Here is a 16,239-nt window from a genome sequence, read left to right as displayed (position 1 = left end):
TAAAAATATTGTTTTGATATTTTGAATTATTTTTAAAATTGTAGTTGCAGCATATTAAATTACATTGCATATTTAAAAATACACATTTCATTTAAGATACTTGCAAATATGCTTTAAATTAATTTAAACACTTGTAATATTTTTATTTTTTTAAATTAAAATTAAGTTAAAATATATTGAATTAAATCTAAAAATAAAATTTTTTAATATAGTAACATTTCTATTAAATATTTCAAATTTGAAATATTTAAAGTTTTAGTTGATTCATTTTATTTACCATTTTATATAATATATATATATATATATATATAATAAATACGTAAATGTTTAACTATTTTAATTTACATTAGTTTTTAAATTAACTAAGTTTTTTTAGTTGAAATGTCATTATTTGAAATTATGACATTCCTTTATTTATTGTGTACATTATTTGGTTTATTTGGGAAACTTTAATTTATTGGAATATGTAGATCTTTGCAGTTTAAAAATTTAAATGTCCTTAAATCTTTTTCATAAAAGACTTGTTTTTCAATTTGTCCCTGATGGTAACAAGGGTGGCCGACTGGTTAGCGCATCTGCCTCACAGTTCTGGGCACCGGGGTTCAAATCCCGGCCCCGCCTGTGTGGAGTTTGCATGTTTTCCCCGTGCCTGGTTGGGTTTTCTCCTGGCACTCCGGTTTCCTCCCACATCCCAAAAACATGCATGGTAGGTTAATTGAAGAGTCTAAGTTGCCCGTAGGTGTGAATGTGAGTGCGGATGGTTGTTTGGTTGTATGTGCCCTGCGATTGGCTGGCGACCGGTTCAGGGTGTACCCCGCCTCCCGCCTGAAGATAGCTGGGATTGGCTCCAGCAGCCCGCGACCCTAGTGAGGATAAGCGGTAAAGATGATGGATGGATGGATGGTAACAAGGTACGTAACCATATGTGGTCTTTTTGCATCCGGCAGGTCTCGTCCCCGAGCTGCGACTCGCAGAGCCTCCACGCCGAGGAGACGGAGCCTCAGAGTCCTGTCACTCAGACGGTCGGAGTGGCGGGCGGTACCCCAGTTGCCAGACCCACAGCTTGTTTGACACCGCTACATCTGATGTCCAAAGTGAAGACAGAGCAGACGTCCACCGCGCCTCAGACTCAACAGGTCAACTCTGCCTTTTCTCTAGGCCCTTTTTCTTTCTCTGTGGGTTTAAATTACACATTATTTTGGTGGAGGTCAAAGTATAAGTGCGGTTCGTGGAATGTACTTTTACTTTTGGATGTTACAGTCCACTTGTATTAGGGCCAAGTGTAAGCAGTGACCCACCAGCTCAAGCAGATGGATCTGTGCTGAAAAAGTAATGCACAATAAAAGTAATTGTGCACTCCAAAGTGGGTACACAATTTGTAATGCACAATAAAAGTAATTGTGCACTCCAAAGTGCGTACACACTTTGTGATGGACAATTACCACCAGGACTGGAGTGTAACGTTTCAATCAATGATTGGTGCAGATCCAGATAAAGTTGCCATTTGAGGAATTTACTTTCACTTTGGAGGTAACTGTTCACTTTCATCGGGGCCTGATTGGGGCACTGTGTTCAAAAAGCACACTGTAACTTTGTAATGTGTAATTACCACCACTGCACAACTGGAGTGTCACTTTTCCCCGTAAAACAACCTTTGGGTTGCTGGGCTTTGGCGAAGAAAGATCTATTTCAATGAAAAAATAATTTCTTTCGTCCTCAGCAGGAGGGCTTCCCCTACTCGGTGGTCTGTATCCCAGTGGCCAAGCGACTGTGGGAGGGTGGCAACGGAGGGGGCGCTTCTGCAAGTGGCGGTGGCGCCCAAAGAAAGGCGGCGCGCTACTCTTCCACGTCCTCCTCCTCCTTCACCTCCAATGCCGCTACCCAGGATGCCTCTGGCCGGGGGGGCGCCCCTACATTACTGGCAGGAGGCGCCAACAGCAACAACAACAGCAGCAGTAACAACAATAATAGTAATAACGGTGGGACCCCCGAAGGCACGAGTCCAGGCACGCTCAGTCTGTACACCAGCGACTCGCCAATCAGTTACCACGAAGACGAGGAAGAGGATGAGATGGCGGACGAGAGCGCCGAAGAGCAGTACAGGCAAATCTGCAACATTTACACCATGTACAGCATGCTCAACGCCAACGCCACAGGTCAGAAACACACCACGCTGCTTTGCAAGCATACTTACTGCGCAAGTATGGAAAAGTATGGAATTTGATTTGATACATTTCCAGGTCTCAAAGTATGGAAAATACAGCGGTACCTTGACTTAAAAGCGACGGGAACACACATTTTTTTGGGCAAGATGATGTTGTATGTGGTCCAACTAGCCTAAACATGCTATTCCGATTAATATTGCAGTTGTGGAATAAGAATTAAACATATAAATTCATCAATTTTCACTGATCTCACCTTTCGTGGAGTGCCTGACACAGCTGCAGTTCCTACCAATCCATTTTTAACAACCTTGACTTGCTCAAATGTAAGACAACGAGCTGGTAGCTACATTAACTGTCACGTCACTTCCTGCCTTTTATCGAAAGGAGGGGAGTGTATACACATCACATTCTCTCACTTTTGGTGTTTTCGAAATATTTTTTAATAATAAATACTTGGTAGATTTAAGTAAATAGCATCAGATAAAGAGATGTGTGCATCTACAATATAACAGGAAGTTTTGACATCCAGGTTTTAGTTCCCCTTCAAGAGCGGCCCAAGTATTTCGATTTATGAGCCGTTGCTTGATCGAGTTTATTTTTTAATTAATTATAGTTTTTTTTAAAAACGGTTTATTTTTGTTTTCAAAATTTGACATACTAGTGAGCTTCAGGCACTCCATCACTTGATGTTGGCAGAAAATTTCACAACAAAGTGTGAAAGTACAGGTAACTGTTGTTTTGTTCCCGCATTTTTGTTTTTTGCCTGATTTTTTTTCTCCAACATGAACACTTGTTCAAAAAAGAGCCAAAGTGTGCCTGTTTCAAACTGTTTATTGCCACTCCCATGTTGAGGTATACTGCAAAACAAAAATGAAAGCGAATCACCTGTTATGTATTTAAGTAAACCACATGAACTGAAATTATTTTACAATAAACTCTAATACAAAATGTGATTATTTAATTAGATAATAGATTCTGAACACATTCAACCCTAATTTAAACTCAAAGACGTCATACTCCCCCTTTTTTATAATCCTCTCTTTTTTCAGTGCGTTATCTTGTGGCACCTATAGGCAATTACATATTACTTTTGGGGGATTGTACTGAGAGGAGTACAACTGCTAATAGCAGTTTTTACAGCGAATAATAGAGGATAGGTTGAAAACAATGCAAATAAGTGAATGTGCGACTAGTGTTGTAATAGTAATGGTTAACTTTGTCTTTTTAAACCTAACCAACAATCCACCTATTTCAGTTCTCGGTGTATTTTTGCACTCTCTCTGTAATGCCCTAAGAGGCCACAATATGGTGGCAAAGCTGAGCTAGTAGGAAAGTAGTAATTGGTGTCAAGGATGTATTTTGAAGTGACACATCTCAACTGTGTAAGATCTTTTTATGACAGCGAAGGCAACATACACGCCAGAGTCATTGGACTACTAATTATCTTTAAGCCATTTATTTTTATGGGTATTGTTTTAGGATTAGTTGAAAATGATACGGAAATGTATATGTGGATGAAATTATTAAACTAGGAAATTGTAATTATTTTTGCAGGGTGTCAATTACCTGTGTTTTTTCACTATTGGCGACCCCCCCCCCCCCCCCCCCCCCCCCAAAGGTTTGCTATTTAGGGTCTGGAAAAAGTATGGAAATGTTTTATTTCAAATGTGTAGGAACCCTGCATTTTTCTTATTTTATTTTTTGTCCGACACTGATGTCTCATTTGGCCCTCACAGTGCCCGGTGAGAAGGTGGAGGCACTGCCGGACGCCGCCCCGGACTCGGGGCGCCGAGGTGGTCGCCCCCGGCAGGAGCTGGCGTCGCTGCCGTCTGAGCTGATAAGCCAGATCGGCAACCGCTGCCACCCCAAGCTTTATGAGGAGGGTGACCCGGCCGAGAAGCTGGAGCTGGTGAGCGGAACCTCAGTGTTCATCTCGCGGGCGCAGCTCATGAACTGCCACGTCAGCGCCGGCACGCGACACAAGGTTCTGCTCAGGCGGCTGCTGGCCGCCTTCTTTGACAGGTGAGTGACAGGGGCTTTAACTTCAACTTCTCTCGATGGGATTTCTGGGACACAAATTCAAGAAACCGAAAACTTTTGTTGTCGTCATCAAAAGCCACATTTCCACCAAATGGCACAATTCAGTTCAGTCCGATTCCACACTGTTAACCCTCAACGTGGCTAGTGGGGATGATGATGGCTGTGTCGGTAGCATATCATCAATTGTTTTTTTTGTTTAGAAAGTTAAATAAGTTTTGAACGTAATATTTCAATTTAATTATCTTTTTGTCATCTAATAAAAAATTTTGATTGCCTATTTGATAAAATTTCACTTTCATTTAAAATATTACATTTGTCGTTTAAATATTTTAGCCTAAATTACTTTTTAAGTGAAAAAGCATATTTTGCAAAATTATTAACATAAAATTTTGTATTAAGAATTTAAATGCAATTTACATTAAATAAATACATTTAAAAACTTAAAGTAAACAAAAATTGTAATTATTCAAAAAATGTAACATGTAAAGGAAGTCCTCGATTTATGAACGAGTTCTGTTCCTACGCTGGCGACGTAACCCGAATTTCCGCGTAAGTCTGATTTCACCGTTAAAGTGAAATTTACGTCCAAATATTTCTGTTACGGGTATTGTCCCACGTGATTGTGTGTGTGGGCTTGTGCGTCGATGTGTGAGTGAGACGGGACTGCGCAGGCGTCATCCGGCGGGACTATGAAGGAGGAAGGAGTGCGCGCAGGTGCGAGTGTGTACAGTGGCAAGTGTAGTGACGGCGACCGGGGTAGCGATTAGCCGAGGACCCGTTGACGTCGAATGTGCAGAGGAGCTAATAAAGCCATTAAAGCAGCAAATCGGTGCTTCGTGCCTTTATTGTTGCCGCCACCCATCTCAGCTGTGCAACGAGAGAAGCGAGTTAACCCCGAGGGGGACAACCTCGGCCCTGGAGAAGGAGTCTCCCCTGCGTCTCCCGACCACGGTCAGGTGACCGTAGCAGGAAAGGTTAACACTTCGTATAAAGAAACTAAAATACATTAAAATAAAAAAAGAAGATGCTGTACTTACCATTACTGCTGAGAGTGTGTAAAAAGGAGGGCGTAAAAGGCAAAGATACTCCCGCCGCACAAACACAGACAAGCACTATGCGCTAGCTAAGCAGAGACACTATGGTGCTGGGGACAAAATGGCGGACGAGGCACGGGCGTCGTAAAGTCGAAACGTTGTAGGTCGAGTACGTCGTAACTCGAGGACTTCCTGTATCGGTAAAAAAATAAATAATTACAAAGACAAATGTATATCCTTTGAATATTTTAATTGAAATCACTTTAAATTTTGAGCATGAAAGTGACAGTTCTCTGCACATAGGAGCACCCTGGCTAACAGCTGCGGCACCGGCATCCGCTCGTCCACCAATGACCCAAGTCGCAAGCCGCTGGACAACAGAGTGCTGCACGCCGTCAAATGTGAGCCGTTCAGCACGCGATATCATAACGTATCTCTGAAAGATCCTCTTCATCGTCTTTTTCTTCTTGTTCCTCTTTGCCAGTCTACTGCCAGAACTTTGCGCCCAGCTTCCGGGAGAGTGAGATGAATGCCATCGCTGCCGACATGTGCACCAATGCCCGCCGCGTAGTCCGCAAGAGCTGGATCCCCAAACTCAAACTCCTGATGGCAGACAGCGACGCCTACTCTACCTTCTTGGCTGACAACGTCAAGATGGAGGCCGATGGGCTAGGTGGTGAGCAGGGCTTTGACGCCGCCTCCCTGGAGGTAGCAACCGGGGGTAATGAAGGAGGGGCGACGGCCACCGACGCCCTCCAGGACGGCGGAGGAGGAGGAGATGGTAGCACTTTGTTTTGAGTGAGTGAACGGACAGATGGATGTTTGGACAGACGGCAGCACGGAGTGCGGCCACTTTGTCGCCGCTTCCAATGTTTTTCTTCCTTTTTAGCATCACTTCCTTCTGCTTGTTGCTGCTCTCTTGCCAGCCCACAAAACGGAGCATGTACCATAATACCCAGGACAGGAAGTGGGCTTCTCTTGTCTGCATGTAGCGTCATCGCGGCAAAATCAATCCCGTATTACCCCCTCCTTCATACTGAATGTATGTGCGTTTCGTGAAGGGTTTGCCCCAAAGAACCACTCGTGTTTGTTTACTTTTCCTTTAAATTGAAAAGTAATTTTTTTTTTTTACGTGTTATTGCGACAAAATTACGGTGGGATTTTTGGGCATTGGTGACATGAGAAATCGTCTTGTTATCTGGAGGTCAAAATCCAAAGTAGCTAACGATGGGTTATGAACCCAGGTTTTGGGGGGAATACCCCTTTCATGTGAATAACCGGAGAGCCGACATTTGCCTATGCCATCCACGCAGATCAGCGAAGGAATGGCAACAATCTATGGTTCTTCTCCTGCCGAAATTGATCCCGTGTTCTTCCCCATCGAAGTCATACTGAATGTACGTGTTATTCGTGGAGGGTTTGCCCCAAAGAACAACTTGAGTTTGTTTACCTTTCTTTACATTTTTTTTACTTTTTTTTTTAAACATGGATAGGTGATACCAGTCATTGGTATCGGGCCGATACTGGCTTAATTTCAAAGTGCTCGTGAAGGCTACTGAGACCAGCCACCGATACTAAAGGCAAAAAAAATATATTTTTAATTGAGGAAGCCCTCTTCGCCAGTAGTGGGTACTACGCTGCCACAGTGTGACATATCGGTGAATCATCATGTATGTCATAAAGAAAGAAAGATCTTTGTGCGCAATTATCTAGCTTTATTAATTGAAAGTAATGTTATGTATCAAAAGTACTAGTAGCATTGGTACTCTGTTTCGGTGAATACTGAAGAATGAATACTCCTACTGGTATCAGTCTGAAAAAAAGTGGTATCGAACATGCCTATTTTTTACGTTATTTTGATAATATTGCAGCAGGGTTTTTGTGTAGTGTTGCTTGGAGAAATAGGCTTAATTGTCATTAGTAGGCAAAATTCAAAGTCGATAAAATTATGTGTTCATGCATTTTTTGGGGTGAAATTCCAATTTAGCCTCTTTGACACAAAATTGACATGTCAGTAGGGCCTGGATTTGTTCGCCATTTCACACAGAACACACTGAAGAAACTGCGACTATTTCTTTCGATGCGACATGATGCTAAGCAGCGAGTGTCTAGCGTTAAACTTTGGACCCTGGCAACTGCTTCTCGCGATCATCTTACACGCAGGCGGCATTTCCGCCTCTCCTATGACGTCGGAAGCCGGCGATTTTGCGGGTCGACTTCCAGCACCCCCATTCCATATCTGTACCTTTCGCACAGTAGGGTGACCAGAGAAAAGACTGTCTTTGATGGGTGGTGTGAAAGAGGCGAGTGCCGTAAGATGTAAAGGGATTTTTTTTTCTTTAACTACTGTAATGTTGCTATGGTAACAAAATTACACATGGAACCTCCAAACACGCCCTCTTTCATTTAGGTGGTGTTTTGGTTCTGATCGGACTCCCTTTTCCACTAAACCTTTGAACATTCTAAAATTTTTCCTAAATTTGAGCACCTTATCTCCAATTGAGCGTTGCGTTTGAGAGCGCAGGACTGGTCAGTGTCTCTGTGTTTTGTGGGGGAAAAAAAAAAAAAAAAGTGTCTCGAGTCAAACCAGAATCAGAGTTAACCTTTAAGGTGCCGTCCAATCGACACCAGTGTTTTATAGTTATGATAATAGGCCAGTGTTATTTTAATGCAAAAGTGTTTGATTGTTTTCTGTTCTTTTGTCAGTTTTTAATTTTTTATTTACATTTTTTATTTTTTTTTTAATAAAAGTAGCTTTATGGGATAAGAACCTGACCGGGAAGTTGCCCACCCCCTTCCCTCCCTGGTACGTTTAGGGTTAGGGTCCCACATTTATTCCGGTACGCTGATTTAAATGCACCACCTTATATATTCGCCATTGTCGACAGGCAAGGAAGACGAGGACAGAGTGAGACCGCCTCCCAGACACAATCCACATTATGACTGCCTAATATGTGCGCGCATATTAATGCATCGCCTCAGACACTCCCGCGTCTCCTTTTATGTTGTGTGTGTCAGCCAGAGTGCCATCTACACGCTCCATATATATATGTGTGTGTGTGTGTCTGGCTGCCGATTACACATGCTGCGTGGGTGGCGTCTTTGTTTTTGTCTGCCTTTCACACGCACACACGGACACACACACATCGTATGCGCCAAAGTCATGTTTATGTTCATTCGACTGTAGAAACAAGGCGTCGTATTCTATCCGTTTGAATTGAACTTTCTCGCTTTTACTTTTCTTATTGTGTGTTTACCACACCTTTTCTCTAAGAAAAAGGCAAAAAAAATGATGAGGAACATCTATGTGCCCCCCCCACCCCCCACCCCGTGGCTGGCGACCAATCACAAGCGCGATATTGACCAGACGGTTGAACCGAGCGAATTCTAATCATGCCAGACTTGAAGGAAGGGAGTAGGAAAATAAGGAGCAGGAGGAGGAGGGGTGTGTGTGTGTGTGTGTGTGGGTTAAAGAATCTCCCAGGACAGACGAAGAGGCACTGCGGCAGTCACAATCCAGACAAAAGAGATGCGTAGAAGAAGAGTCTCCAGTGTAAACACCTGTATGTTTGGTTACAAAACCTCTGCAGTCGTTTTTTATTTTTTAAACGGACGCTCTGAGAGGTGGAAAAATGACAAAACTTAAGCATGCGCTAATGTTGGAATTGCACTAAAAAGCTGAGCATAAGGGTGCCTCTTGTCTGTTTTAAGCACTGCAATCATCATGATGATGATGACAATGAAGGCCAAGCTTCCAGAAGAATCTTGCTGCTTCTGGTAGTAAACATCCCAGGATCGGCATCTTTATAATTTTTTGTTGCGTCAAAAATGTGATTACAAATAATATGAGAAGTTGGACGTTTCTGAGCCAAAATGGCGGCTTGAGGCGACATTTACACATCGTTTTTAAGCGTGAAGGTCTAACGGTGAACTTGAATATCTGCAGAAACAGATTTCCACACAGAGATCCTGTAAAATTTCTGCATGTAGTTGTAACGGAACCCATCTTTAAATCCAGATGACTCTGAGCCAAAATGGCAGATGAAGACGGTTTTTAACGTGACCACGACTGAAAATGGAAAAATTTGAAAACTTGAGTTTTGGACATATTTTTACAAAGATCCTGGAAAATTGCCCCATCAGAGCTATAACACACTATGTAGGTTCTGTGTGAAAGGCACATCCACACGCTCTAAATCCAGATGTTACGTTTTTTAACCATGCCTGTTTTATGGAGGCTGAAATTGAAATTCACACAGAACCTAGCAAAGATCTTCAAGTTCAGCTATTTTTGAGCTAAAATAGCAGATTAAGGAGGCAGTTACTTAATGCCATTTTTATCTTTTTTTATCATCGGTCTTGGTTCTGTGTGAAAGGCACAGCCAAGAGGTTCAAATGCAGAGGTTTCTGGGTCAAAATAGTGGCTTATGTTGTTTACCTGATGCCATTTTTAAGCCTGTAGGTGTTACAGAGTCTGAAAGACCAAACATTTGGAAATGGAAAGTTTTTGACAGTTTTTTCCACTTGGAGGGCTTGTAAAATGGGCGCATCATGGCTGTAACAGACCATCTGGGTTCTGTGTGAAAGGTACAGCAAAGAGCTTGAAATCCACATGACTGTGAATCAAAATGGCAGGTTAAGAGGACGGCTATGTGACACAGATGGTGAAAAAAAGTATGCTTTTGACGGTGTATATTTTTTTTGCACACAACCTGTAAAATTGGCACATCAGAGGTTGGTTTAGGAGCCTGTGACTTTCACACAGACCCCAGCAAATACCTTAAAATCTGGATGTTTCTGAGCCAAACTGATGAAGATGCCCTATACGAGACAAAATTTTTAACAAATACAGAAAAAAAAAAAAAACCTGCTATTTTTCATGTCTGTAACATGTTTTTAACCATTTTTCACACGGAGATCCTACAAAATTGGCAAAGGTACCAGTGCGGGGTAGGAGTCAACCCACACAAGTTTCGATGTAGTCCTAGGCGGAAAACCTCCAACAAATGTGATGTTTAACTCTGATGTCACCACTCATCTAATTATCTGAATGCGCAAACCCGCAAAGGCTCTGTGAATTTACACAGACAAATAAATACTGGCTTTTTAAGCCTTTTTGTTTTCACATGCTGTAAAAGGGATTTGAATGACAACGTTGTCATTTTAACATGAAAAATGCCACAAAATGTTAGTTAGTCTCGACTAGCGCAGCATTTGAGATGTTTCATTTATTTGACCATTTTGACCCACAAAGAACCAAAAATTGGACGTAAAATTTGTGGGAGTTGGGCCTAAGCGGGAGTTTGAATTCTGAAGAGCTTTGTTTGTAAACATCTCACTAGAAGTATTTTCCTTAATTTTACATTTATTTTTATTTTTTTTTACATTTGCGCTTGTAGCCGTCGAGAGGTAAGATCCTACTAAAAATTAACACGTGTACGACGTAGTCGCCGAGACGGCCTTTAGTTGTATCGTAGTTTAGAGAAAGAGAAGCACATATTGTTGCATCATTGTATGACTGGGGTGCTGGGAGAGGGTGGGATTTTAAAATTTTTATTTTTAATTTTTTTGCTATTACAGCTATCGCGGTGCTTAGAAAGCGGACGGACGGACGATTGCGAGGCGTTTGAATGTCTTTTAAAATGACACTATTCTCGTACCTTTACACTTTTTACACTCGTGTTATGAGTTTTTTTTCTCTAAGCTACGACTTCCAGTCTCGTAATGGCCTATGACTACCACATCGTACGACTTTTAAACTTATGAAATATTTTTCTTGCAAATTTTACGACTATGTAAAAATGTGATTTTATTTATTTTTTCTTACAAATTCTGACTCGTCAAATTATGATTTACCAAGTCTTGTAAAATGTGACTTGTAATGCTAAGGAAAATGCTAATTTTTTTTCTTCGATTACTTGACTTTACAGCTTTATTGTCAGAAAATTATAATTTTTTCCCTAATGACTTTATTCTTGTAATTGGAGGCTTTCTCACAAAATTAACTTTTGTGTCTCAAAACTAGGACTTCATTTTTGTAAATAAAATGCAGATTGTATGGTATGACTTTTTTCTCATAATGCTTTTTTTTCTTTAAAAATGACTTTTCATTTCAACTATAAAATTTGACTTAAATTATTCAAATTAGAATTGTTTTTCCTCACGACTCCACTAATAATATTTGAACTTTGTCATAAAAGTCCGACTTTATCATAGCTGTATTTTTTTCATTAGTATAACTTTTTTTGGGTTTAAAATCCTGTCATAACTTCTTGCAAATTTACAACTTTGTCATTTCAATTTGGATTTCTGTCATGACTACTCTTTAGTTGTGTCCTAATATTATGACTTCTTGTAATGATACTTTAGTCTTTAGTCTCGACAGATTTTACTCTACTGTAATGTTACGGGACGAGTGAGATTTTATGTTATTCTAATGACTTGCAAATTTGACTACTTCCATAAAATTAGGATTTTTTTTTTCATTTTTTTCCACTTGATCTTTTAAAATGTGCAAGTTTATTCACAAAATTAAGATTCTATTCCTGATGACTATTTTTGCAATATTATGACTTAAAATGCGTCTTTTGTATTGCTACGAGAATAGCCAGAATCTTACAAATGTTTCGTTTTTCTTTGAATACAACTTTTCTCGCAAACCTCCGACTTTATTGTGATAAAATATGACTTTGTTATCCTAGACAAAAAGTCAGAATTTTGGGGAAGCTACGAGATGTCTGACTGTTTTTTTTTTTTTAACAAATGACAAAAACAAACAAAATAATCAATGAATCCAAAGTGAGTTTACTTGAAAGCGGCGCTGCTGCCTGAATGTGGTCTTCGCTGCCACCGGAGTGCGACGCTCCCTGAAGCTATGATTGTAATAATTTTCCAAAAGTCTTGATCACTGTATTTATGCGCGCACCTTAAAAGCAGAGCTCTCATGTAAACGCTAATGCAATCCAATCAACTCCAAAAAGCGCCCCGAGACCAAATAGCGAAATTCTACGCCCGTCCGTCCGTCTGTTTGTTGCCGCCCATCCACATGGAGGCGCTAAAGTGACGAAAGAGCACAGTTTGGAGTATTTTGGATTTGTTGAACTTTTAAGAAAGCACCTTTGGGTGAGCCCTAGATGTCACCCTTTGCACCTTTCTGAGCTAGCTCACTTTGTCACTTCCTGTTGGCGGTTTGGAGGATGTAACAGGACAAGGGTTTGGGGGGTAGTTTTTTGTATGTTTATTTTTTGTTTTCTATCTTTTTATACTTTTATTCTCTCTTTGATACATTGTTTCCTCTTTTATGATATTTGTTTACTGTAAAATGGACACTCAAGACTTGAGGACTGAACATTAAAACAATTTCGTTAGCAAACCCTCCCCCCCCATCCCCCACCCACCCATTTTGTTTTTCCCCAATGTTCAAGAAAGATTACGACTTTTGTTGATTGTAGTATGAGAGAGAAAAAAAATTATGAATTACCTGTTTGCAGCTTTGAGAAATGAATGGCAAAGGAAAAATCCACCCCGCAAACATTGGCAATCCTGACTTGGACCGAAAATGATCTTAACGGATCAGTCAGCTCCCGTTACTTTGACAGGGTGATCTATAAAAAGTAAAATCTTGATTTTTATAAAATGGTCTTCTTTATGCTTAGAAAGCGATGTATCATCTTTAAATTTGCCGTTCTTTGGTCTTAAAATGCCACTGTGTTACATTTTCTTCAGAAATCTTTTCCTGATTTTGTTTTCGCGACGATTTGCCTGAGAGAGGTGATTGATTACCTGTTGATTTTTCTCAGGAGAATTTCTTTTTTTTTTTTTTTTTTATGCCATCTCAAAGAATCAACATTGTCAATTTTAACGTATCAGCCCTCTTCATTTTCACTGGATGAGCGCTGATCTTTTCAAAGTTTGATTAGCTCTTACAAAAGGAAAACGTTCATCCTTTACTAAATCCTACATTCAAAAAATTTCACTGACAATTAATAACTTTGCTGTATTTTCTTTGGTAATCTTTGTAAAGGATTTGATGAAATTTGAACACCAACAAATGTATGAAAATTATTTGAGGAAAATTTCTTACGACAAATGTCGTGACTATATCAAATGTCATGACTTAATTTAATAACATAAAATTTAAGAGGCTGGTTGGAATTTTACAAATTTTCCCCGTGACCTTTTTTTTGGGTTAAAAAATTCGGACTATTCTTACGCCAGACTGAAAATTTGCATAACGCCGCCCTCAGCCCTTTTTATTTTCACTAGCTGATCGCTGATCTTGACAAAGTTTTGTTAGATTTTCCAAAAGAAAGACCTTTATTATCCTTTTATAAGAAATAATACTTTCTCCTTAAATCAACCTGAAAATGTCCTAAAAATTCCACTGATTCAATTAACAACTTGGCTGTATTTTCTTTGGAAATCTTTCTAAAGGATTTGGTGGAATTTCTCTAATATTGCGACTTTCTCATAAAATTAAGGAGGATAATTGGAATTGTACGATTTTTTTTTTCCTGTGACTTTGTTAGTGGGATTAAAATTCCGATTTTTCTCAATCCCGACGTGTACTGAAAATTTGCATAAAAGACCAGTTCTTAATACTTTCCTGTAATACTTTGAAATGATTGTTGATCTTTAAAACATTTTCAATTAGTTTTTTTCCCCCAAAATGAAGACCTTCAAGGATTTAATGAAATTTGACCACCAACAATCGTTCATTTAACTTGGAAGCATATTAGCCCAATTTTCTAAATTTGTAAATATCATGATCATATAAAATATGGCCCAGTCTGAGGGATTTATGTAGTGGCCTTAAAATGTCTTCAATTTGACTTGAAATTCTCATGACATGGGGTGGATTTTTCTTGTGTCGGGACCTCCTGGTGGCGATGTGGTGAATGTTAAAGCAAACTAAGCAAACTGGTCAAACTTGAGAATGGCGGAGGATCCGAACTTTATCCCGCACGCCAGAGACAAATCACAGACACACAAACACACTTAAGGTACATGGGAACCTCTGAAGAAGCGGAAGCGCACACACTCCGTCGCACCCTCAGGATGTGTGTGTGCTCGGCTTTGCGCATCAATGCAGTTTTTCAAACAAAAAATTGTTTTGTTTGTTTTTTAGAAAATGAAAAAAATGTTACCTCGGAAGCTCTCAGCCATTTTGTGATGTTATGGCGGGTAATGTGGACGCTCTGCTAGGTCCTCGATATTCAGGGAAAAAATATTTTAATTGTAAAATTCAGATTTTTTTCTTCTAGTAATAGTATTTTTTTTCCCTTGTGAAATTACATCTTTTTTTGGTAAAACAAATTAAATTGCTTTTCCCCTTGCTATCAAAAATATTGGCATGTAGTTGTTGGCCAAAGAAAAACTTTTTTTTCTTCTTAAAATTCAGATTTTAAACTCTGTTCTTTTCTCATAGTTATTTATTTATTATTATTATTAGTTTTATTTTTATGCTAAATTAGGAATATTTTCATAAAATTATTTTTTTTCATGTAAAAATTTCAATTAATTTGTTTCCCCTTGCAGAATTCTGACTATACTCTAGTAGTATGACTTTTTGATTGACGAGTCCCCCATAATTGTAACGAAAATTACATTTTTTTTCCACTTAATAGTATAATTTATTTCTCAAAGTTGACCGTTTTTTTTTTTTAAATACAGACTTCCTTTTTTACTTTTATTTTAAAATAAGGATTTATTTTTTTATATTACTTTTTCTTCTAAAAGCACCGTACATAAACTTTTTTTGCACGTAATTCCAATTTTATAAAATGTGAATTTTTACCCCCTCTTAATATTAAGACTTTTTTTTTCCCCCAAATCTTTCAGAATTAGTTTTTATTCCCCCAATTTTTTTTTCCTCCAGCATATTTGACTTTAATCTAGTATTTTTTTCCCAATTTTCTCGTTAAAATAGGATTTCCCCCATAACTTTAGTGTAATATTATGACTTTGTCATAAAATTGGGATTTTCTCATTTTCCTCACAAAATTGACTAATATTGTAAAATTAGGACTTTTTTCATTGCAATTTTTGAAAACTTTTATTCTGATTTTCGATTTTATAAAAAAAAAAAATTAAAATAAGGATTTTGTTGTAATACTACAATTTTTATTTTAAAATTATGACGTATCGAAGTCTGAGTTCCAACCAAATTCATGTAAAAAATATTGATTTTTCCCCCATCTCGTAATAATCTGACTTTTTTTCCTTGCAAAGCGATGACTAAGCAATGCGGCCACCCGCGCTGAGAGTCCATGCAAACACACAGTCTTACCTCACACATCGCCATAGCAACCGTGAATGATGCTCGTCTCTGGTGTTCTTTCTGTCTCATTTCCGCTATATCAATACATATAGATAAATACAAATATACAGTTTAAGTATATGTCAATATTAAGTGTTCATGATCACATATGGAAGTTTGTTGGACGTGCACTGATCAGCATGAGCTTTTTATTCTTCATTACTCAGCAGCACGCAGGAAACAAACAAGTAGTCGATTAGGGGCAAGTAAGAATAAATGCAGTGACAAATACTCACCACGCCAACACGAGGCCCGTGTAAATGTCAGTACCCTAACCCCGAAAACCCCCTCATGACCCCTACGTGTTCGAAGTGCCAATGACTTGTGAATTCCTAACTGTGACCCACTAATAATAATAAAAAATAATAATTGCACATTAACTACTGTAAAGAGAAAAGAAAGCAGACTGATTGAACAATGATGATATGATCTTAATAAAAATCAAATGTTTGTTTAAAAAAAACCAAAAAAAAAAACCGAGTTGTTGATGATTCATGGACTGTTGGTGAGGCTTTGCTGCCCCCGTGTGGTCAATAATGTGACATTGACTGCAGACGTTTTGAACTTAATTTTCCTTCATCTATCACAAACGACTAGAAATGACAGCATTTGCTTTCAAGACGGCATTAGAGTGTCAAATTAGGGTTTCAAATGAGAGGTTTTAAGAAAAGTTTTAAATGTC

General features: G+C 39.1%; 1 protein-coding gene across 5 annotated transcripts in view; it reads left to right on the top strand.

The window, feature by feature from the left end:
• nacc1b (nucleus accumbens associated 1, BEN and BTB (POZ) domain containing b) overlaps nt 1-16,239 on the top strand; it is a 33,616-nt gene that overhangs the window by 14,676 nt on the left and 2,701 nt on the right. For 3 of the 5 annotated variants that reach the window (XM_061770679.1, XM_061770683.1, XM_061770682.1), the window contains 5 exons: nt 948-1,136; nt 1,721-2,156; nt 3,902-4,187; nt 5,543-5,640; nt 5,724-15,937. In XM_061770679.1, the coding sequence (XP_061626663.1) occupies nt 948-1,136; nt 1,721-2,156; nt 3,902-4,187; nt 5,543-5,640; nt 5,724-6,037 (1,323 nt within the window). In that variant the 3' untranslated portion in view covers nt 6,038-15,937. Of the gene's footprint in view, nt 1-947; nt 1,137-1,720; nt 2,157-3,901; nt 4,188-5,542; nt 5,641-5,723; nt 15,938-16,239 lie in introns of those variants that run through there. The other 2 variants (XM_061770680.1, XM_061770681.1) reach the window with 2 other exon arrangements.

The sequence above is a fragment of the Phyllopteryx taeniolatus genome, chromosome 4 (genome assembly GCF_024500385.1).
Source record: "Phyllopteryx taeniolatus isolate TA_2022b chromosome 4, UOR_Ptae_1.2, whole genome shotgun sequence".
In the NCBI taxonomy this organism is placed as follows: Eukaryota; Metazoa; Chordata; class Actinopteri; order Syngnathiformes; family Syngnathidae; genus Phyllopteryx; species Phyllopteryx taeniolatus.
This window is presented reverse-complemented; position numbering and strand designations above follow the sequence as displayed.